This window comes from Scyliorhinus torazame, chromosome 11, assembly GCF_047496885.1.
Source record: "Scyliorhinus torazame isolate Kashiwa2021f chromosome 11, sScyTor2.1, whole genome shotgun sequence".
Taxonomy (NCBI): domain Eukaryota; kingdom Metazoa; phylum Chordata; class Chondrichthyes; order Carcharhiniformes; family Scyliorhinidae; genus Scyliorhinus; species Scyliorhinus torazame.
In genome coordinates this window covers 80,688,903-80,712,997 of record NC_092717.1, presented here as the reverse complement: position 1 = coordinate 80,712,997, position 24,095 = coordinate 80,688,903, and the positions used below count along the sequence as shown (strand labels likewise).

Below are 24,095 nucleotides of genomic sequence, written 5' to 3'. Positions count from 1 at the left end.
CGAGTCTGCACCGACGCATGAAAAAGACCTGACGTGCCTACCTAATTCCATTTGCCAGCACTTTGCCCACAGCCTTGAATGTTATGACATACCAAGTGTTCACCCTGGTACTTTTTAAAGAATGTGAGGCAACCCACCTCTACCACTCAATTCCACCTCTACCACTCTGAACATGAATTTATTTAATGTCAAGACAAGGAGCTGGGTTTTCATGGTCCCCATCAGGGGCAAACTGAGAGGGAAATGATGAAAAGAGCTGCCATGCAGGGCGGTCAGAGGTCACGGGCGGAATTTACCAACCGCATCCCACTTAAATCGGGATGGAATGCGGTCAGTAGTTCCCAGGAGAGATCAGGGGCAGGATTCTGTGACCCCCTGCCGGGTCGGAGAATCGGCGGGGGGGGGGGGGGGGGTGAATCCCGCCCCGCTGCCGGCTGCCGAATTCTCCGGCGCCATTTTTTTGACGGGGGCGGGGATCACGTCGTGCCGGTCGGGAGCTGTTGGTAGTGGCCCCCCAGCGATTCTCCGGGCCCCGATGGGCCGAGCGACCACCCGTTTTCGGCTGCTCCCTCCGGTGTGAAATACACAAGGTCCATACCGGCGGGACCTGGCTCTGAGGGTGGTTAGTGGGGTCCTCGGGGGGCACAGGGGGGTACCGGACCCAGGAGGGGCCCCCTGATCTGCGGGCGGGTCTGTGTCGTGGAGGCACTCTTTCCCTCTGCTTGGCCTCTGTAAAGCTCCGCCATGGCCGGCACGGAAAATAAATCCCCTGTGCATGTGCTGGGATCATGCCAGCGGTTCTGCGCTTGTGCCAGAACACGCTGGCGCTCCCGCGCATGCGCCAACTCGCACATAACGATACTGACACAGAAGTTGCTGCCGCATTTGATGAGGAGGGGTTGATGACTCATTGAGCTCTGGGGACCTCTAAGAGACAATGTAATTTTCCATCCATTGACATCAAATGCAACAACTGGTGCACTTAGGGTTCAATTGTGTGGGTGGTGGCCAGGAAGGTCAGGACACAGGAAACCATTAATATTAATCCAATTCACAAATTGAAAACATACATACCTATACACATGGGAATAGGATAATTCCACCTCCGTACTGGTCCTGGCATACATGTTATATAGGAATGCCCCTGAAGAAAGCAACAGATTTCAGTCAAAGGAATGCCAGTTATTAAACAAAATTAATTAAGTGGCAATAATTTGCAAAAAGATACAAACATGATTTTGGACAAAAACGACACAGAGAGATATCCAAAGAAGAATTAATCCAGTAATAGATTATTTTATTACAGGAGGGCATTACTGTGAGTCAACATAGAACATACACCATACAGTACAGGAGGCCATTTGGCCCATCGAGTCAGCACCGACCCACTTAAGCCCTCACTTCCACCCTATCCCCGTAACCCAATGACCCCTCCAAACTTTTTTGGTCATTAAGGGCAATTTTATCATGGCCAATCCACCTAACCTGCACGTCTTTGAACTGTGGGAGGAAACCGGAGCAACCGGAGGAAACCCACGCAGGAACAGGGAGAACGTGCAGACTCCGCACAGACAGTGACCCAGTGGGGAATTGAACCTGGGACCCTAGCGCTGTGAAGCCCAAAGTCATATCAGTTGACACCGCAGTTGAATTCAGCTTTCTTGTAAATGTTACTTCTTGCAAAAAGTGGTTTCGATAGATAAAATGATATGTATTACACTGCTTCACGTTGTTGATACAAATTCTGGACTGGAGACATGAACACAGTGTAAAATGCCTTCCAGCAAAGCAGCCATTCAGTTTCTATTTCAGGGATAATTATAATTTTTATGTGGAGGTGCTTTGAGTTCTGAACTCTATGATTTGGGGGGCGGAACAATATCCCCTGTTCAACATCGATTGTTAAGGGGGAGTTTAACTGGCAGCAATTTTCGACCGGGGCAAAGTGAGTGATGCAATCACCCAACATCATTTAAGAGAGGCTAAACAGTTGTTTTCTCTCTGCACAAAGACAGTAACAGCAATCCATCTTACATGGTCGCTGTCGCAGAACAAGAAACACCTTTCTCACTTCACACACCAGCCACTTCCTTTGAGCACATCCAACGTTTAACATGTTTCTCCTCACTCTCAGCAAATGCAAGAAACAGCTCCCACCATGTGCACATCCCTTCTCAACAGCTGATCATGAGCTCTATTTCTATCAGACAAAGTGGCTCTCAACATTAGGGAGAGAAGCAAGACCGAGGAACACCACCCGACATTCAGACCCTTGGCAACTGCCTGTCCTGAAGATTATCGGCTCAGTAGAATCACAAATTGGTGATGGTGACGTTGTGAGCATTATTAAGTAAGGCGCCTTCCCATTAAATGTAGCTTTTCATTAACTTAAGCAACTATGCATTCAATCTCTTTGGCAATATCATACAGAGCTCTGCAACATCTACTGTATAGCCTGTCTTTTGTGTCCTTCTCTAGATTCTTCTCAGCACCTGAAACCTGCAAGAGGAATATGAGGAATAGCTTTTAGAAAATGAAACAATGCCACCGTGCTGCAATATATGGCACAGAAACAAGCCATTTGGCGTAACTAATCCATGTCACCATTTATGTTCCATTTGAGTGTCCTGCCATTGTTTCTCATTTAAATCCTTCATTGGAAGTATTCCCTTCTCCCTCATTTAGTTGTCTAGTTTCCCCTGAAATGCATCGACACAATCCGACTCCGCCTCAGCCACTGTGTGGGAGCAAGTTCCACATTCTGATCGCTCTTTCGGTAAATACACTTCTTCTGGAATACTCAGTGACTATCTTACATTGGTGGCTTCCGGTTGTGCCCTCTCCCAAAAGGGAAACTTTCTGTCAATCAAAATCTTCACAAAATTAAAGACCACTATTGTCTTGGGATAGACAAAAAATGCTGATCTTGCCAGGGAGGCCCACTTCCCACAAAGGAATGATGAGAAAATGAGCAGAAATAATAAAACAAATGTGAAGAAAGGCATCATGAGTTCACACTTAGGTGAAGTAGGATTTCGCCTGCATTAGTACTTTATCTGTTAGAGAATAGAAAGCATCTGCAAATGGATATAGAGAGGTTAAGTGAGTGGGCAAACATTCGCAGATGGCATATAATGTGGGAAAATGGAAGGTTGTCTACTTCTACATGAAGAAAAAGTGGTCTATTACTTAAATGGAGATGGACAGCAGTTTGCTGCAGTGCATAGCGATTCAGATGTCTGTGCACATGAAACACAAACATTAGGATGCATTTACAGCAAGTGACGAGGAAGGCAACTGGAGAGTCGGCCTTTATTGCAAAGGGGTGGAGTATAAAAATAGGGAAATCTTACTGCAACTGTGCAGGGTATTGGCAAAACTATGAAATAAAAACAGAAAATGCTGGAAAAACCCAGCAGGTTGTGCAACATCTGTGAAGAGAGAAATAAAGTTAACATTTTGTGTGGAACGACATTGGAATTCTTCCAGGAGAGATGATCTTGTTAAACAATATAAGATTGTGAAGGAGATTGGCAGGGTAGATGCTAGTGAAACTGCCCGAGAGGAAATAGGGACACTGTTTAAAAATAAGGGACCTTCCATTTAAGAAGAATGAGAAATTTCTTCTGTCAGAGGTCATCAGGCTTTGGAATTTTCTTCCCCAGAGAGCAGCGGAGACTGCGTCATTGAATATATTCAAGGCTGAGTTTAACAGTTATTTGATCGTCAAGGCAGTTGGGGGTATTGTTGGCGGGGGGGGGGGGGGGGGGGGGGGCTGGAAAGTGAAGTTCAGGCATCAGCAGGTCTCATTGAATGGTGGAGCAGGTTCGAGGGGCTGAATGTGATCTTATACCTAGCATTTTGTGCAGTTTTAGCACAGCTTTTTTGCTTTTGTATTCTGGGTCTCGGTCAGCAAAAGAAATTAAATAGTATACCCTCTTAGCCACCTTATCTAGCTCTGATGTGGAGATGCCGGCGTTGGACTGGGGTGAGCACAGTACGAAGTCTTACAACACCAGGTTAAAGTCCAACAGGTTTGTTTCGATGTCACTAGCTTTCGGAGCGCTGCTCCTTCCTCAGGTGAATGAAGAGGTCTGTTCCAGCCTACTTTCAGCTATTGGTGGGCAATGGAAGATGCCATTGGCAGTGCTATCAAGTGATTAGTCAGTGATAACTTCCTCTTCAATGTTCAGTTTGGGTTTTGTGAGAACCACTTGATTCTAACCCTCATTACAGCCGTCATCCAGACAGAGTTGAATGGGCTGAATAACAGATGTGAGGTGAGAGTGACTGCCCTTAATATCAAGGCAAAATTTGACTGAGTCTGTCCCAAGGGGCCCTATCAAAATTTAAGTCAACAAGAATTGGGGGAAACTCTCAAATGGTTGGAGTCACACCTAGCACAAGGGAAGATGATTGTCATTGTTAGAGGCTAATCATCTCAGTTCCAAAATATCATTCATTGCAGGAGTTCCTCGGACTGGCATCGGACTGGCCCAACCATCTTTAGCTGCTTCATCACTGGCCATTCCTCCATCAGAACATCAAAGGTGGGAAATGGTGATGTTTGTTGATGATTGCACAGTTGCAATTCCTCACATAATGAAGCAGTACATGCCAACATTCAACACAACCTGGACAACATTCAGGCTTGGGATATCTAAAGGCAAGGAACGTACACCCAACCTAGTTCTGAGCAATAAACATCTTCAACAAGAATGAGTATAACTATGTCTTCTTCGTGTTCAATGACATTTCAATGTTGAACCCTGCACTATCAACATCCCGGAGGTCACAATTGACCTGAAACGGAAGACATATAAATATTATGGCTACAAGAGCACGTGAGAGCCTGTGTACTCTGTGGAAAGAGGCTCACATCTCAAGTCCTTAAAACCTTTCACCCATCTACAAGGAAAAACACTCCACTTACACTCAGAAGATCAGCAGCATCCAGTGTAAAGCAGTTTACTTGATCGGCTTAAACTCAGAAGCTTAATCCTTCACACCCGCCACCTCAAGCACATTGTGGATGTAATGCGCATGATGTAAAAGATGCACTGCAATAATCTGCCAACTCCTCTTCAGCAAAACCTTCCAAACCCACCTAAACTATGGTGGTGGATAGGAATTTAGCAGGAACAAGATAATACATTTCCAGTGGAATTTTATCTCTGGTATCACTTTGTCCCACCTTTAGACTCTAAAACATTACTTGAATATGCACATTCATTGTTCCTGAGTCAAATGATCTGTGTCAACAATAAATGGAATGACAGACTCTTCAAAGCTTTTAAAAAGGAGTCATTTGTTTTTTTTAATATTATGAGTTCAATTGCTTACCTGTAAAGAATATCCCTGATCACATTGAAATGATACTACATCTCCAACCAAGTATCTATCTCCATTTTTGATTCCATTGCTGGGAATAAGTGGTTCTGTGCAGGAATCCAATCCGATAGCTGTGGAGTCATACTTCATATTAGCCACTGATACTTAAAATGAGACGTTCTCTTCAATAAAAATAAAGGCCTTGAATATTGATCACACTTATTCTCTGTCTCAAATCTTAACCAGGTTTCTTTGATCTGTGAGATAACTTTTCTTGTTTGGTTTTATAACAATTATATCATGAGAATAAATAACAGAATGAGACTTCTTCTCCAGTGAAAGTGAGTTCATCTGGATGTTTACTGGTATGGGACAGATTCTGTCATGAATCAGAACAGGGTTGCACACTGGGATATGAAATTACATCATCAATCACAGTGTGAGGAGGTGTTATGTCTGCTTTCCACCCAGGCTTCCCAGGGCAAATGGGTCAGGAACGCTGTTCAAAGAGCAATTGTGCTAGCTGCCCGATGCATATTTACCTGAATCTACCTTTGCTCACAGGAAAGCTTGCTTTACAGAGGGCTTACTTCAGATTCAGAAGTCACTGCCCAATGGTGCCATTGGTACCACTCTTGGCTTTAACTGCACAGGTCCAATTTAGATAAGAACTGCAACTGCCTACCTGTGTACTCGAGCTGAAAGCCAGCAGCTGAAATACTGATGTCTGATTGAAAGTTGAGGTACAGATTATTAGATGTGCTGTTGAGGAATGCTGGAATTGTGGTGCCTGGGGATGGAACAAAATAGAAATAAAAATAGTTAGCATTTCAGTTCTCTACTTTCCTTTCAATTTTGCTCTGGCTTGTAACATTGTTCACATTTCTTTTCTCATCTTCCATCCTGGTCATCCTCTTCAGTCAAGGATTTTGATGACTTTGATAGCAGATGGGGGAATTTCTTCGATCTACACACAGCTGCAATGGGTCACCTTGATGCTGTAAATATTAGAGAACTGGGCTCATTCCTTCATAGACACATTCTTGAGCCTGCCTATTTTTCAATATTTATTATGCCCGGCCATCACAGTATGCATGTGTACTGATCTGGCAAATGCTCCTTTCTATACCACCACGGTTGATCCATTTTAAATGATGAGAGAAGACTTACTCCCTTGTCAGACGATATTCCCTCTACCTGACAGGGAACTGATTTTCACCTATCCAGGGGAACTCAGTCCAACCCATGGAAGATTAGTTGGCTGCTGACAAGGTTATCCTAACAATTTTCCCAGCACAACTCAAGTCTTATCGCTTTCTCTCAGTGAAACTCCCAATTTGGTGCCAAGCTATGGGCCGCTGTGTATCATACCCATCATGTAGGTTGGTTTCGGCTATTCAATTCATTCAAGTCGGCGTTCATCCCGTTATTCTGACAAAAAAAAACTTGGATTAAATGTACGTTTTTAGCCGTCGTCATTATGTGGTCTTGATATTAGCCTCAGGATGTCGCACAGAATGGGCAACAGTGCTATGAGAACCTGTTTTACTGTACACTCCATAATCGGGCAGCTGTTAAAAGGGCTGCTGATTCACTCATGCCCATTCTGTGACACTGCAAGGCCAATTTCACCACCACTGTGAATTGGCCAGTGAGTACATGAGCTACACAGATCAGCAACGTTTCAAGTTCAATCTTTGTCTGCTCTTGCCCAGGATTGTGAGTAGACACTCGATGAATGCAGCTTGGCATGGGAAGCAAAAATGCAGAGGTTCCTAATTCTTATTGCTGCTTCATAGCCACTGCTGGGTGTTATGTTGACATCAAGTAAGAACATGAGGAACTCCCACAGTAAAATAGCTTGCTGACGCCCTAATATTTGAATGTATTCAATCCTCAACTTCTAAACTCAAAAAATGTCAACAAAATTTATGCAATCTGTGCTTATAAATTAACCTTTAGCCATGCTATATAAATTAATTATAAGTTATTATAAATTAATCTTTAGCCATGCTATATTTTCTGAGTGAATCTGCACTTCATTGCCAGTATTGTGATTATGCTTATAAAGTATTTTATTGGCTGTAGGGCACTTTAAGAAGTTTGATTGTTGTGAAAGCGTGTTAAGACTTCCGGTTGCGGCTATGCAGAGCTAAGTCGCACGTTTGGCAGCTCCGGCTTGGAACAGACTTTTGGGCTCTTTTCAGGGCCCCCAATGGAATTTTCTCGACATTTCCCGGTGTGGGAAGAAGGCTGCAACATTCCCCCGACAGTGTATGGCTTGGACCAAGAGCAGAGCGACTAGAAACGTGGTGGTGAACCCAAAGAAAGTGCGAGGGAAGAAGTGCAAGATGGCGGCGGGCAGGGTCCAGGCAGCGTGGATGCAGTGGGTGCAGGAGCAGCTGGAGGTTATCTAGCGCTGCTTCAGGGAGCTCAAAGCGGACCTGCTGGAGCCAATGAAGGCTTCTATTGATAAGCTGCTGGAGACCCAGACGGCCCAAGGGGTGGCGATCTGCGTGGTCCGACAAAAGATCTCCGATAATGAGGACGAAATAGTGGGCCTGGCACGAGGCGCTCCACAAGAAATGGCAGGAACGGTTCGAGGAGATGGAGAATCGGTCGAGGCGGAAGAATCTGCGGATCCTGGACTTCCACAGGGGCTGGAGGGGTCGGACGTGGGGGTCTATGTGGTCACCAAGTTAAACTCGCTGATGGGAGCGGGGTCCTTCCAGGGGCCCCTGGAGCTGGAAGGGGCCCATAGAGTGCTGGCGAGGAGGCCCAAGTCTAATGAGCCGCCGCGGGCGGTGCTGGTGCGGTTTCATCGGTTCGCTGATCGGGAGTGCGTGCTCAGGTGGGCCAAGAAAGAGAGGAGCAGCAGGTGGGAGAATGCGGAGGTTCGAATATACCAGGACTGGAGTGCGGAGGTGGCGAAGAAGAGGGCCGGGTACAACCGGGCGAAGGCAGTGCTGCACAGGAAGGGGGTGAAGTTTGGCATGTTGCAGCCGGCGCGACTGTGGGTCACCTACAAGGACCGGCACCATTATTTTGAGTCCCCGGAGGAGGCGTGGGCCTTTGTTCAGGCCGAGACGCTGGACACAAACTGAGGGTCGGGATGGGTGGTTGGGGATTGCTGTTGGTGTGTTACATTTTGATGGGGAGTTCTTTGCTCTTGCTTCTTTTTGATTCGGTGTGGGTGATTAGGGTGGGTTGGGCACTGTTTTGGTTGGGTCTGTCGGGTGGGCTCTTGGAGGGGGGCAAGTAAATGGAGTAGGGGTGGATGGCCGGTAGAGGGGATGGGGCCCCGCGGGAGAGGGTGAAGCCCGAGGTGGGGGTGAGGGGACTGGGCCTGTAAAAGGAGTCAGAGGTGGCGGGGTCGGGCAGGTGGAAAGCGCGGGCTTTTTCCCACGCTAAAGGCTGGAGGGGGCGGGGCCAGGGTGGGGAAGCGTGGGTTGTTTCCCGCCCTTGGGATGGAAGGGGGAGGGAGTGTGGTGCAGAGTGGGGTTGGCATCAATGGGGTCTTCAGGGACTTTTATGAGGAACTGTATCGGTCTGAGCCCCCACTGGAGGGAGGGATGGGCCACTTTCTGGACCAATTGAGGTTCACAAGGGTGGAGGAGGGACTGGTGGCGGGATTAGGGGCCCCAATTGGGCTGGAGGAGCTGGCCAAAGGGATAGGGAGCATGCAGGCGGGGAAGGCACTGGGGCCGGACGGCTTCCCGGTCGAATTCTACAAAGAATATATGGTCCTGTTGGGCCCGTTGCTGGTTAGGACCTTCAATGAGGCAAGGGAGGGGGGGGCTTTGCCCCCGACGATGTCCCGGGCACTGATCTCCTTGATCTTGAAGCGGGACAAGGATCCCCTGCAGTGTGGGTCTTACAGGCCAATTTTGTTGTTAAATGTAGATGCCAAGGTGCTGGCGAAGGTCTTAGCTAGGAGAATTGAGGACTGGGTGCTGCAGGTGATCCACGAAGACCAGACAAGGTTCGTGAAGGGGAGGCAGTTGAACCCGAATGTGCGGAGGCTCCTGAACGTTATTATGATGCTGAGGGAGGGGGAGGCGGAGATAGTGGTGGCGATGGACGCTGAGAAGACCTTCGATAGGGTAGAGTGGGGGTACTTCTGGGAGGTGCTGAAGAGGTTCGGGTTTGGGGAGGGGTTCGTCAGGTGGGTTAGGCTGTTGTACGAGGTCCCGATGGCGAGTGTGGCCACGAACAAGAGGAGGTCTGAGTACTTTTGGTTGCATCGAGGGATGAGGCAGGGGTGTCCCTGTCCCCCCCTGCTCTTTGCACTGGCGATTGAACCCCTGGCTATGGTACTGAGGGAGTCGAGGAACTGGAGCGGGTTGGTGCGGGGTAGGGAGGAGCATAGGGTGTCGCTCTATGCGGACGACTTGCTGCTATATGTGGCGGACCCGGTGGGGGGAATGCCGGAGGTAATGAGGATCCTCAGGGAGTTCGGGGATTTCTCAGGGTACAAGCTCAACATGGGGAAGGGCGAGTTGTTCGTGGTTCACCCAGGGGACCAGGAGAGGGGGATTGGCGAGCTCCCACTAAAAAGGGCAGAGAGGAGCTTCAGGTATATGGGGGTCCAGTTGGCCAGGAGCTGGGGGGCCCTGCATAGACTTAATTTCACGAGGCTAGTGGAGCAAATGGAGGAAGAGTTTAAGAGGTGGGACACGTTGCCGCTGTCCCTGGCGGGTAGGGTGCAGTCAGTTAAGATGACGGTGCTCCCAAGGTTTTTGTTCCTGTTCCAGTGCCTCCCCATTCTTATCCCGAAGGCCTTCTTTAGGCGGGTCAACAGGAGCATAACGGGATTTGATGGACACAAGGGACTCCGAGGGTGAGAAGTGTGTTCCTGGAGCGGAGTAGGGATGGGGGGGGGGCTGCCTCTGTGGGTACTACTGGGCCGCCAATATGGTGATGGTGCGCAAGTGGGTGATGGAGGGGGAGGGGGCTGCATGGGAGAGGCTGGAGACGGTGTCTTGTGAGGGTACGAGTCCGGAGGCGCTGGCAATGGCGCCGCTGCCGCTCCCTCCAATGAGGTATACCACGGGCCCGGTGGTGGCGGCTATCTTCAAAATCTGGGGGCAGTGGAGGCGGCACAGGGGGGAAGTGGGGGCCTCAGTGTGGACCCCAATATGGGGGAACCACCGGCTTGTCCCAGGGAGAATAGATGGAGGGTTTTCGGGGTGGCACAGGGCAGGGATAAGAAGGTTGGGGGACCAGTTTGTGGATGGGAAGATCGCGAGCCTGGGTGAGCTGGAGGAGAAGTATGGGCTCCCCCCAGGGAACACCTTTAGGTATCTACAGGTAAGGGCGTTTGCCAGGCGGCAAATGGTGGAATTCCCGCTGCTGCTGCCAAGCACGGTACAGGACAGGGTGCTCTCGGGGGGGGGGGTTGGGGGGTTGGAGAGGGGAAGATCTCGGCAACATACCAGGTGATGCAGGAGGAGGAGGAGGCCTCGGTGGTGGAGTTGAAATGTAAGTGGGAGGAGGAGTTGGGGGAGGAGATCGAGGAGGGGACGTGGGCAGATGCCCTAGGGAGGGTGAACTCTTCCTCTTCATGCGCGAAGCTCAGCCTCATGCAGTTTAAGGATCTGCACAGGGCACACATGACCGGGGCAAGGATGAGCCGGTTTTTTTGGGGTGAGGACAGGTGTGTTAGGTGCTCAGGGAGCCCAGCAAACCACACTCATATGTTCTGGATGTGCCCAGCGCTGGAGGAGTTTTGGAAGGGAGTAGCAAGGACGGTGTCGAGGGTGGCAGGATCCAGGGCCAAACCGGGATGGGGGCTCGCAATATTTGGGATTGCTGGGGAGCCGGGAGTGCAGGAGGTGAAAGAGGCCGGTATTCTGGCCTTTGCGTCTCTGGTAGCCCGGCGAAGGATTCGTCTTCGGTGGAAGGATGCGAGGCACCCAAGCGTTGAATCCTGGATCAACGATATGGCGGGGTTTATTAAATTGGAGAGGGTGAAATTAGCCTTAAGGAGATCGGTGCAAGGGTTTTTCAGGTGGTGGCAACCGTTCTTGGACTTCCTGGCAGAACGATAGACAATGGTCAGCAGCAGCAGCAAAGTGGCGGGGGGGTGGGGGGGGGGGCGGTTATTTCTGTTTGTCTACACTGGGGGATCTGAGGGGGTGTATATATTTGCTATGTTTGCTGTGTGTTAATTCGGGGTGTTAATTCATTATTTATGTATAGGGGGGAGGGGAGCACTGGGTTGTTTGATTTTGTTTTGTATTTAATTCTATTGGGTTCCTTTTTCGTTTTGTTGTTGATATTTTGGGTAAACTTCAAAATAATTTTTTTTTTTTTTTAAAAAGTGTGTTTAGTTTTTCTTCCCTTTTTTGCCTTTTACAGGACGGAGGATAACTATAGCACACCAGATGGAATCTGACCAACATTTTATACAACTGGAACATCACTTCCTTTCTTTTGTATTCAAAACTCCTTGTGATTAAGGCCAACATTCCAGTCACCTTTTTAATTTGATTCTATTAGTGCATTAGCTTTTTGTGATAAATACATGTGGGCCCCAAAATGTCCTTGCTCCGACACATCTGCTAGTTCTTGCCATCCAGTAAGATTTCTGATTTGACTTTCTCAGATCCAAAGTGAAGTGATCACATGCTTCCCGAACACTATAGTTAGGCCACACTTGGAGTATAGTGTTCAATTCTGGTCGCCACACTACCAGAAGGATGTGGAGGCTTTAGAGAGGGTGCAGAAGAGATTTACCAGAATGTTGCCTGGTATGGAGGGCATAAGCTATGAGGAGCGATTGAATAAACTCGGTTTGTTCTCACTGGAACGAAGGAGGTTGAGGGGCGACCTGATAGAGGTATACAAAATTATGAGGGGCATAGACAGAGTGGATAGTCAGAGGCTTTTCCCCAGGGTAGAGGGGTCAATTACTAGGGGGCATAGGTTTAAGGTGAGAGGGGCAAGGTTTGGAGTAGATGTACGAGGCAAGTTTTTTACGCAGAGGGTAGTGGGTGCCTGGAACTCACTACCGGAGGAGGTAGTGGAAGCAGGGACGATAGGGACATTTAAGGGGCATCTTGACAAATATATGAATAGGATGGGAATAGAAGGATACGGACCCAGGAAGTGTAGAAGATTGTAGTTTAGTCGGGCAGTATGGTCGGCACGGGCTTGGAGGGCCGAAGGGCCTGTTCCTGTGCTGTACATTTCTTTGTTCTTTGTTGAAGTTAATGGGATTCTTTTAAAATTGTGAACAGACTTGTGAGTGGGTAGACCATCTCTCCTCAGAGTCTGCTCTCAAAAAGCTTGAAATATGAATGGTTGCTTTCAGTGATTTCTAAATGGGACTGCAAACCACTTGTAAGTTAAGCAAGTAAGCAGTAATCCTTTTTATTGACTGAAGATGAGACACTGTGGAATGAACACTGTGCAAGAGCAATAATACTCACCAGTACTGAACACCTGAAATATTTTTATTTGTTTTATTTTATAAATTTAAAGTACCCAATTCATTTTTCCAATTAAGGGGCAATTTAGTGTGGCCAATCTACCTACCCTGCACATTTTTGTGTTATGGGGGCGAAACCCACGCACACACGGGGAAAATGTGCAAACTGCACACGGACAGTGACCCAGAGCCGGGATCGAACCTGGGATATCGGCGCCGTGAGGCAGCTGTGCTAACCACTGCGCCGCCGTGCTGCCCCACACCTGAAATATAATCCACTAAGGCATTTTGCGACCACCCCTATCTACAAAGGACAACATCATGGTCGGTTAAAATGAATAATGAATTAAAATTCTATATCACTGGTTCTTTCAGGGATCATTTGGAGGTGGCGATGGATCATTCAATATACATTTTGCTGCTGTATTGCAGACATTACAGACACAATTTTTTCAGTGTGCATCTGTGCAAATAAGGGCAACAGCAGGTAGCCATGGTTTTACAGATTAGGCTTTGAATATAACCCTTGGGCTGGTTGAGTACAGGGCTAAATCGCTGGCTTTGAAAACAGACCAAGGCAGGCCAGCAGCACAGTTCAATTCCTGTACCAGCCTCCCCGAACAGGCGCCGGAATGTGGCGACTAGGGGCTTTTTACAGTAACTTCATTTGATGCCTACTTGTGACAATAAGTTGATGAGATCAATAAAACTGATCTGCATTGCTTTATTGTTTTAAGCTGCCATTGCTCTCATCAACAATGACAGGCCATAAAACACCACCACAGGATTGGTCTGACTCTGGGTCTGTTTCTACTTCCAGTCACCTCCCTAAGAGAAAAATAAGGCAGATGGGCTACTCTAGGACAGATACAGGGTAGCGGGGTTGGGAAAATACCTGTCTCAACAACAGAATCAATAAAAATCCAGGTCTGGGCGAGATTCTCCGACCCCCCCGCCGGGTCGGAGAATCGCCGGGGCTGACGTGAATCCCGCCCCCGCAGGTTGCCGAATTCTCCGGCACCGGATATTCAGCGGGGGTGGGAATCGCGCCGCGCCTGTTGGCGGGCCCACCCCCGCGATTCTCCGGCCCGGATGGGCCGAAATCCCGCCGCTAAAATGCCTGTCCCGCCGGCGTAGATGAAACCACCTACCTTACCGGCGGGACAAGGCGGCGTGTGTGGGGTCCGGTGTCCTGGGGGGGCGCGGGGCGATCTGGCCCTGGGGGGTGCCCCCACGGTGGCCTGGCCCGCGATCGGGGCCCACCGATCCGCGGGCTGGCCTGTGCCGTGGAGGCACTCTTTTCCTTCCACCTTCGCCACGGTCTCCACCATGGCGGAGGCGGAAGAGACTCCCTCCACTGCGCATGCGCGGGAATGCCGTCAGCGGCCGCTAACGCTCCCACGCATGCGCCGCCCGGAGATGTCATTTTCGCCCCTGGTCTTTGTTTTACCCTTGAAGTTCCATGGTTCTCAGTTCCCAACAGCAATACTGAAATGGCCGCCATTTTGGTTCTCAATTTTTGCCAGTACCCAGGCAATTAAGATTAAATTTAAAGTGCCGTCAGCCTGCAAGAGAGGCAGGTGCAATTGCACTTGGTGGAGGGAGGGATGGAAGCTTTTCATTGGTGAAACGTGCCATCAGCTGATGATGTAGCAAGTTTAGACAGGCAAGTTTGGACCAAGAGGGAGACTCTTCCTTCTGGCCACAGCTTTCCTGCCCAACTCAAGACTTAATTAGAGCACAAAGGAGGGACAGGTATTATTCAAATGCAAACTGCACTTGTACACATTTTACATTACATTGGTTCCTTCTGTGTGCATCATTGTTATTTGTCGAGACTGGCTTAGTCTGAGAAGGCTCATGGTTGGCACAGAAGATGTTCATTCATTGTGGAACAAACAGGGGTTGGAACTTTCTGCCGGCACTTGCCTCTAGTGAAAATAGTGACGCGGCAGAAAATCTCGCAAGACCGCTGAAATTAGAATCTCGGCGGCAAGTCCTAAATTTCTGATATTCCCAGCTCCTCGTCAGTGACGTACCAAGGTTCCTGCCCAGAAATTTCAGGAACCTAAATTCCATAAATGAATTTATTAAGTAAATGGCTTCTTTGCCATATGGTCCCCCACATTAGGAATTCCCCTGTTGTCGGCATGATGTCACATCGGCAAGGTTTCCAACTGCTTTTCAATAACGGAGACCAGGCGAAGGGAACCCACCGGGGGTGTACAGATAGGTACAGCCCCCAGGGGAGAGGGTTATGGCTTGGCAGTACCCTGGCACCAACACTGGTACACTGGCAGCACCCCTTGGCATTGCCCCTGGGAGTAGTGCCACGGGCAGTGCCAGGAGCAGTGCAAATTGGGGGGTTCTCTTGGCAGCTCAATTGGGGGGGGTTCCCCTTATCCGTGGGGGAGTGGTTCACTTTATTCTTGGGGAGGAGGCAGGTTTGCCCTTATCTGTGGGAGAGAGGGGGTTGTCATTCTGCATTTGGGTCTTGGGGCCCTTATCCGTTGAGGGTGAGGGGTGGGAGGAGTTGTTCCCCTCCCTTGTTCTGCTGCAATGTTCAACAAGGAAAACTGCTGACCTCACAAACAACTGCCCGAAGCCGATTGTTGAAAGCCACCTTTAAATAAACGGGAACCGGGTGTCACAAAATGTCTGTGCACCATTGACGTTATCTTGAAGGTATGACATAAAATCAGAAAAAGTTTTAATATTGTTCTATAAGTAGGATCATGCCACAGGATGGCATGAGGCCTGTTTTGCCAAAACATGCTGCTATCTTACTGTCTCAATTCGAACTTGCGTTTGGGAAAGCAACATTTTAGCTCTCGCCTAATTAAAATGCTCCGCTAGCCATGTTTCCTGCTTTTGCAAACCCCATAAAACTGTGGTTATTTGAACCCACAATTTAGAAAGGCAATTGCACTCTTTTGATGGCTAGTTTGTTTTGACATTGCATTGTTGTACATGTGCTGATTAATATGTATTAGGTTTGGTAAACATCGCAGGAAATGATGCAAGTTAACATATGATATAGTAGTTGGAACAGGTTTGTTCAGCAAGTACAAAAGAGCTCTCCTGGGATCCTGTTATTTTTCAATAAGGAACCCTTCATTTTGATTACCAGTCACAGTCATTGGCATAGCTTTTAGAAGATAAATAACACAAAACAGCCCTCTTGCCTGTCTATTCCTCATTAGGGTTATTGAATACCCCTGTAGAAAGGACACATTTCTGTTCACAGCCTGTTGAGCCAGGTTCTAATAGAATGAGAACTCCTGACTCAGGAAATCTGGCCCAAGCTCTGCCTTCTGTCCACCAGTAACTTTGAAGAGAAAGGTGAAAGTTTTGCCTCGTACAAGGAAATCAGTAAATTTGCAGGAAATGGCAGACATCCAGGGGGCGATTCTCCAAAATGGAGACGAAGTGTTCGCGCCACCGTGAACGCCATTGCAGGGGGCCAGAACGGTGCTGGAGCGGTTCACGCCGCTCCAGCCTTCCTTCCCGGCACCAAATGGGCACCGCGCCAACCCGCGCATGTGCAGTTGGGTGTTCAGGGGCCGGCCGCGCAGGAAAGTAGGCCGGGGGGGGGGGGGGAGAAAGCGGCCGACCCGCCGATCGGTGGACCCCGACCGCAGGCCAGACCCCATCGGAGCCCCCCCCCCCCCCCGGTGAAGGATCACTTTTCCCCGCCCCACAGGCCGCCCCCCGATCCTTTGCGCAGAGTTCCCACGGTCAGCGACCAGGGGTGAACAGCGCCGGCGGGACTCTGTCGTATCCGCGCGGCCACTCAGCCCATCCGGGCCGGAGAATCGGTGGCCACGCCAATTCCAGCAGCCCGTGGCCAGTGCCGTGTCAAGCGCGCCGGTGCAAATGGCGGCGATTCTCCGCACCTCGGAGAATCGCGCACCGGCGTCGTGGCGCGGTTGGGGTGATTCTCCGGCCCGGCGTGGGGCTCGGAGAATCGCACCCTTAGTGTGTTGTAGTGGGAACAGGCTGACAGGGGGAAAAGGATATAGGCCAAAAACAGGAACTACCAAATAAGGCCCTGGCCGGAATCGATATTGGTGGTATGCCAGACCATTCAAGTCAGCACAGAAACTCAATATCGGAACTTTATGATTACTCAATTGTAATGGTTATCATGGTTACACAAAAGGATAAAAGACCATGCTATGAATATGGTGTGTGTATGTGACGACTCAGCCCTAGCACAACCTGGATAAAAAAAGGGGACATCAGAACACATCATCAGCAACAACCTGGGAATCGCTGGGGAAACCATTGTAGAAGAGGAGCTCGGAGCTCAGAGAAGAGGATAACCACAATTAATGATTGTAGCCTGGCCAGCTCCCTTCACTAGTACAGGTAATATCTAGATCTCAGCTGGGAATCTGAGGCATATTTTGTGTGATTGATTTGAAGATTGTAATACCTAAATGAAATAGAGTTACAGTAGAAAGTCCAGGTTACAGTGCTTGTGACTGTCTGAGGCGATCAACCAGGGCCTCGGGCAACAAGTGGAACAGTACATCTGTCTGTGCTCAAGGCTGCAGAAATCCTGAAGCATCTGGAGCACATGTCTTTATTGAAGACCTGCTTACACTTGGCACTTGATAATTTGTGAATTTAACATCCTTAATGTACATTTAGCTGCATGTTGCCAAGTTAAAATAAGTTATGCATCCCCATGATCAGCGTAAGTATGCTTCTATTGGCCTTCAACAATTGCCAATTTATCAGTTACTGACGAGCAATAAGTGGAATAAAGAGAACCCGAGTGAAAACATCCTCGGGGAAATATATAGTAAAATGTGGATTGTGCTTTATAAAAACGCATTCATGGTTTTGCCACATCTCTTGCACAGAGAAACTTCCCTATTTCTTCAATTCCAAAATATATAAAGCAATGATTGTTTGGTGAGACTCCACAATGCAGCGACGAAAGAGCGGTAACAGCCAGTTGTGGTTATTTAAAAATATGAGAAACATTCAAATAGATTATGGGCGGGATTTGCCGGCTGTTCACAACAATGGGAAATTCCCGTCCCATGCTGGCACACGGGTTTCCTGGTAACGAGAGATGCTGTCACTGGGAAATCCCGTTAACAATGGCGGGGTTGGTTCCGCCACTGTAAAATGTGCGGCGGGGGGGGCTCAGTAAATCCCGGCCTATATATTTTTTTAAAGAAAAACATTGAATCTCTTTTCTAAAGAGAAAAACCTGACAGAGTTGGCTTCCTCAGCTACAGTTTAGGTGATCAGCATAAAATACGTAATCTATGCTGCTGCAGTTTATGATAATCTTTCATCTCATTGGTGAGATTGCTGTACTTTCATGGTTACCTGTTTTTCAATTATTCAGGTAACAATGAACTAATCCAGAGAGAGGAAATATGATGAAGTTAGCAAGAGGCTTAATGTTTTGAATCAAATTATTTGATACAAATTTGTCTTATCTGACTTCTTACCTGAAAAGCTCCCAAGTCTTGGAGCATTAGTATCAACTCCATCAAAGAAATCCAATGAGTCCCAATTATGCTCTGTCGCAAAGCTTATTACTTGAACCTGGAGAATATAAATGCATGAATTCAGAAAAATACAAGTCAGGTCAAGTGTGCACTTTAAATTTTGTGAAAGTAAACTATGATTGAGATTATTCCAAATACAGATAAATATCGGAATATCTGCCGATTTATTAATTTATTTTAAATATAAATTAATTCAATTGATAAATTCTTGCGCGTTGTGCAAAAATGACTCATGAGTTATTAATGTAATCCAAGATTCTTGCAGCAAGGAAAAGTCAAATTTCGGTAAATTATGATGTGGACTAGGCCATTCAGTCCTCACACACATTGCACCATTCTCTTGAATAACAGCTGATCTGTATCTCGCCTTGGCCGTCACCCACATTTTATCCAATAATTGTAGCCAACAAAAGACTATTGATCTCAGTCTTGTAAAACTTAATTAATTCAGCACCTCCAGCTTTTCTTTTGGAGGGGGTGGGGGAGTTTCAGATTTCCACTAGCCTTTGACTGAAAAAGTGCTTCTTGATTTCATTTCTAAATAGCCTATCTGTATTTTTAAGGTTCTGCCCCTTTCTGCATTATTCCATGAGACAACATGGAATAAATGTGGAGTAACTATCAAATCACTTTTCTACTCATAGAGAAACAATTAGAAAGGACTGGATGAAGCTCGTCTTTCTCTGACCCTTTCAGATAAAATGTGATAACAATCTTCCAAAGTGGAATTTCTACCAATTCTTTATCACATCACTGCCTGGAGTTAAAGAAATACATACTGTAGGATTCAGATTGTAAAAGAGCCAGAGCTGGAAACTTGGTATTGTGCAGGTCCAGTCAGTCTTGGGTTACCAGCATTATATTCAAGGGGATTTATTTTGTTAAAGATAAAGCACGAATGCCAGATAGGGCAGAATATAATGAGCATCACTGGAATGCAGCAACAGAGGAATGAAGCTGCCAGGTGGCAAATGAATATGGAAACAGCACAAGTCCCGAAAGACGTGCTGTTAGGTGAATTGGACATTCTGAAGTCTCCCTCAGTGTACCCGAAGAGGCGCCGGAGTGTGGCGACTAGGGGATTTTCACAGTAACTTCATTGCAGTGTTGCAAGCCTACTTGTGACACTAATAAAGATTATCTTTATGAATTGGGATAAGACAACTTCCATATTTTGTGCATATTTAATAAATGGCAGCATTTCGATTGCCTATTTGTGCAACAAACACTCATGTCACTGGCCTTAGGGGATGATTTTATAAATTGGTCCTTTCTATGTAGAATCTCTTGTGAAATACTGCCCAGGAGTGCAGGAGAGGGAGAGACGGTGCCAGGCTATACAGAGCCTCATTGGTAGCCGTCTTAAAGCCAGGCAGGGTGACCAATGATATTCAAATGTAAATTTTGTGAACCAGCGTCAAGGTTCACAAATACTGTTAGCAGCAGGCATTGTTTTCTTTCGCTTTTAAAATCAGACTATGGACGTTTGATTAAATATCAGCAACACTGCACTGTTGCGTCATATGAGCACAAGTAGAAAACAATCTAAGATAGAAACAGAAGCATAGAAGCAAATAACTGCCGAAGCTGGAATCTGAAACGAAAACAGAAAATGCTGGACAATCTCAGCAGGTCTGATAACATCTGTGGAAAGAGAAAGGAGCTAATGTTTTGAGTAGATAACTCTTAAGTCATCCAGACTCGAAGCGTTAGCTCCATTCTCTCTCCACAGATGCTGTCAGACCTACTGAGATTGTTCAGCATTTTCAGTTTGTGCTGGAAACAGAAGCATCTGTTCTAAATAATTGGAATTGGATGTGACTAAATAGAATAAACAATGCAAAAATGGGAGCCTTACTTGTATACCAGCACCTTCAGGCACCATGATTTTCCAGATGCAGTTCAAATTGTTATCATATGGTTCAGGATAACTTGGAGACAGAATGCTCCCTCTGCGCTTTGTTAAAATTCCACCACAGGGCACTGAAAGAAAATGGAAATACAGCAACTAAAAAGTGGCCTGGCAGTAATATTACTGGCAGGGAACAGAGAAGACATGCTGCTGCTTGACAACAGCTTATCGAAGATTTACTAAAAGAACCATGAATAATGGAGCAATTGTACTGTCTGGAGAGATGCAAGAAACATTCAGTATCTCTTATTTATTCTCTTTGAATGCTTGTAAGCATATCATGAATGGAAAGAGCAGTTTTCTTGTGTTATCAGACATCAGTAACTTGGAATTTAAAAAAAACATATGATGTAACCTCAGGTCTTCAATTTAATAACTATTAAAAACAGGTCTTCTTGCTGAATGTAGTTTCGTAGTCTTATATAAACACCATGCGAGACTAAACTTCTTGCAGCCCATTAATTAACCAATAGTCCGTGGAAAGAAGACAAAACGATATACTGCTTTTGGTTTAAAAAAAGCAGCAATTGTATGATAAATTAATCAACACTCTTATAAGAGGCCTTTAGAGTAAATCATGTCATTTCACTTCAGATACACTCTACATTATTGATGTTTTGTCCAGCCTTAGTTTATGCAGACCTGCAAAATGTTTCAGTTAAGTTATACACCATTAGGGTTCTCTGTCCCTGAAGAACAACTGATCTATAATCTGCAACCGTCCTCCACGCACGAGCCATATATGCCTCGACTAGGCAGCTTGTTATCAGATAACCTTCCTAGCAATTAGTTGAAAAAAAATCCTCTCTTCACTTGTTTACTTTTTGAAATTCCAGTTTCATTCATATCAAATGGACATCACACATGAATCAAGAGAATTAATGATATTTGAAGCTCAAGATGATCATTGGGAATTGTATTTTGGAAATGTAAGTGAACCAAACCTGGCTCAAAGTCAAGAACCTTCATTTGCCTGATAAATATTGACATTCTTCCAACACACAACGGTTAAGGAATATAGACACATTTTTTCCACCACTTCTCAGCTCCACAACAGTAGGAAGACTTCATCTTACTTACTGACACAGACAGGCAGAAAAAGATTATTGTATTCTTTCTTAAAATGGGATAACCAAATTCAAAAATATGTATTTCACTAATGGCGCGATTCAACGGACCGGAGTTAAATTTGGCGCATTTAGCGGGGTGTTTCTCGGTGTCTGCAGCACCGAGGAAGACTCTGCTATTCAATGGCACTTTGTTGTTTTTTGGCCTCAGCAAGGCCGCACTTCAGCCATTTCCTGCACCGGGGAGCTCAGCTCGCTAGTGCAGGAAGACTACTCACGGATTGAGTCACCATTTTTAAAGGCAGCTCCAATCTTTCGACCCCCTCAGCGACCCCACTTCACCCAACTTACCTCTTCCAAGATCCTCGAACCCCCCTCCCCTCACTGCACCTCCAATGGGCAAGGCACTCCCAGGCTTGGCCCTTGGCATGGGCAACCTGGCCCATGAGCACCTTGGCACTGCCAGCCTGGCACTGTGGTAGTGCCCTTGCCAGCCTGGTAGTGTCATCCAGGCAGTGACACGGTGCCAGGCTAGTGGAGTCAAGGTGCCTTGGTGTCATCCTGCCCTATCTCTGACTACCTGGGGGTCGGCAATGGCCTGGGTGATCCAGCCACATGCCGTTACAACCGATCCACATTTATGTGGATCAGTACTAAACTGTGCCCTGGTGAGGTCTTCCAGTTACGGCTGGTGAATTCTGGGGGTCGGGGTAATCCGACGAACACATACTTAAATGAACCTGATGGCTGACTTAAATATGCTGATCTGCACCACGGCCAGTGAGTGCGAGATCCAGATTGCAACATCTCACGAGATTTTGTTGAATCTCGCAAGATTTTTTGAGCATCGCGGATCTTGCAAGAGGCCTCTTGCGAGATTTAAAAGCCTCATCCTGACAACAAGTCGGGTGCGTCAAAGCTGCTGTATCGCACCCTACATGTCTGCCAGGAATTGAAATCTTAATTGATGGCTACCAAACATTCTACCAGATTATTTAGATTCAGTCACTGGCAGCAGGGTATATTGAAAGGCATCCATAATTGGAGATAGATAATGTTACATGCACACATCATTAATTTTTTACGTTTATAGACAAAGCGTATCAGTACCTGAACTCCTCTGAACCGGGCCACCTTAGGATCTTTTAAAGTAGATTTTTAAAGTGCACACTTCAAAAGAGAAAGTTTGCAGAGTCTAAATGAGGAATTTTAACTTTCTTTGGCGGAAATAAAGGGGTAACATGCAAGCACTACATCATTTCACAGCCCTGAAATGGATATTTTAACTTTTCTTTCTTGGGTGGTTCAGACATCTGCTCTGACTGAGGAAGAAGCCTCATAAATGTATGCAAATCAGGCTATCGCTTAAATAAGATCCTACTATAATTTCAGCAGCCTTTAACATTTAACACAACAAACTGGACCAATCTTTCCAGATCACAAGCAACTAAAATAGTCCAGATGCTAAATAAATCATATTCCAAAGTCGCATGCCCATCACACCAACACTGTAAATGAAGTCAATGAATTTTCGCCGTGGATTTGCTACCAATTATACAGACCTAGTTACAGTTTACTCCTTCACTGTTTGTCCATGATATTCAACTGGAGCATTCTATTACCCACTTTGCTGGTTCGTGATAGTGGCTTGGGCATGGAAGCTGGTTTGGAGGCCTGCTAAATTTTTGATAAAAGTGAACAATGCTGTATTTTGCTCAAGTGTTTTCTGTTCACTCAGCCTGGCACTCAAAAGCATTGCACGGAATATTCATCATAGATTATCATAGAATTTACAGTGCAGAAGGAGGCCATTCAGCCTATCGGGTCTGCACGGGTCCTTAGAGAGAGCACCCTACTTAAGCCCACGCCTTCACCCTATCCCCGTAATCCAGTAACCCCACCTAACCTTTTTTGCACACCGAGGGGCAATTTTGAATGGCCAATCCACCTAACCTGCACATCTTTGGACTGTGGGAGAAACGGGAGCACCCAGAGGAAACCCACGCAGACATGGGGAGAAAATGCAAGCTTCACACAGTCACCCAAGGCCAGAATTGAACCTGGCTCCCTGGAGCTATGAGGCAACAGTGCTAACCACTGTGCCACCATGCTGCTTTCGTTTAAACTCTATCAGCAGCAACTATAATTGTACTGCATATCTATTTGTTCCTGATTGATTCCAAGTTTTCCATCTTCCATTAACAGGTAAATTTGGCAGAATGTGGCCTCAGATTACAGCATATACTTAAGGAAACGAGCTTGTCCAGAATTTTCTAGAAAGTTTTGATATAGTCATGGGATAAGAATGACATTTTACCATTCTTTTCCTGAGAACGTTTGCACATAACATACTTATGCTGGGTTCAAGTGGAAGTATTATTATACATGAATTTCTTCGATCGTTTATATCACTTTCAAGGTGGCCACTCTCCCTCTTGCTGTGTCAGATATTCTTGCTATTCCCTGCAACACCAATCCACCAATTGAATTTTAGTCCTCCACCTTCTCCGTTATTGTAGTGCGTGTGGCATGTCTGCCAATACCTTACTAAGCTGCTGGTGCATCTCCAGCATTCCCCTTTTCAACAGTAGCCCCTGGGTTTCAGAATCATAGAACCATGGAATTCCCACAGCGCAGAAGGAGGCCATTCTGTCCATCGGGTCTGCACCGACCCTCTGAAAGAGCAGCCTACACAGGCCCACTCCCCTGCCCTATCCCCGTAACCCCATAACCTCAACAAATGTGCACATCTTTGGATATGAAGGGGCAATTTATCATGGCTAATCCACTTAACTTGCATATCATTGGACTGTGGGAGG

At 46.8% G+C, this 24,095-nt stretch overlaps 1 protein-coding gene across 2 annotated transcripts in view; it reads right to left on the bottom strand.

Moving 5' to 3' along the window:
* csmd3b (CUB and Sushi multiple domains 3b) overlaps window positions 1-24,095 on the bottom strand; it is a 2,718,576-nt gene that overhangs the window by 263,146 nt on the left and 2,431,335 nt on the right. For both annotated transcript variants that reach the window (XM_072467431.1, XM_072467430.1), the window contains 5 exons: window positions 20,156-20,280; window positions 18,238-18,334; window positions 6,017-6,121; window positions 5,344-5,462; window positions 1,075-1,144 (listed from right to left, as the gene is read on the bottom strand). In XM_072467431.1, coding sequence (XP_072323532.1) covers window positions 1,075-1,144; window positions 5,344-5,462; window positions 6,017-6,121; window positions 18,238-18,334; window positions 20,156-20,280 — 516 coding nt within the window. The remainder of the gene's footprint in view (window positions 1-1,074; window positions 1,145-5,343; window positions 5,463-6,016; window positions 6,122-18,237; window positions 18,335-20,155; window positions 20,281-24,095) is intronic.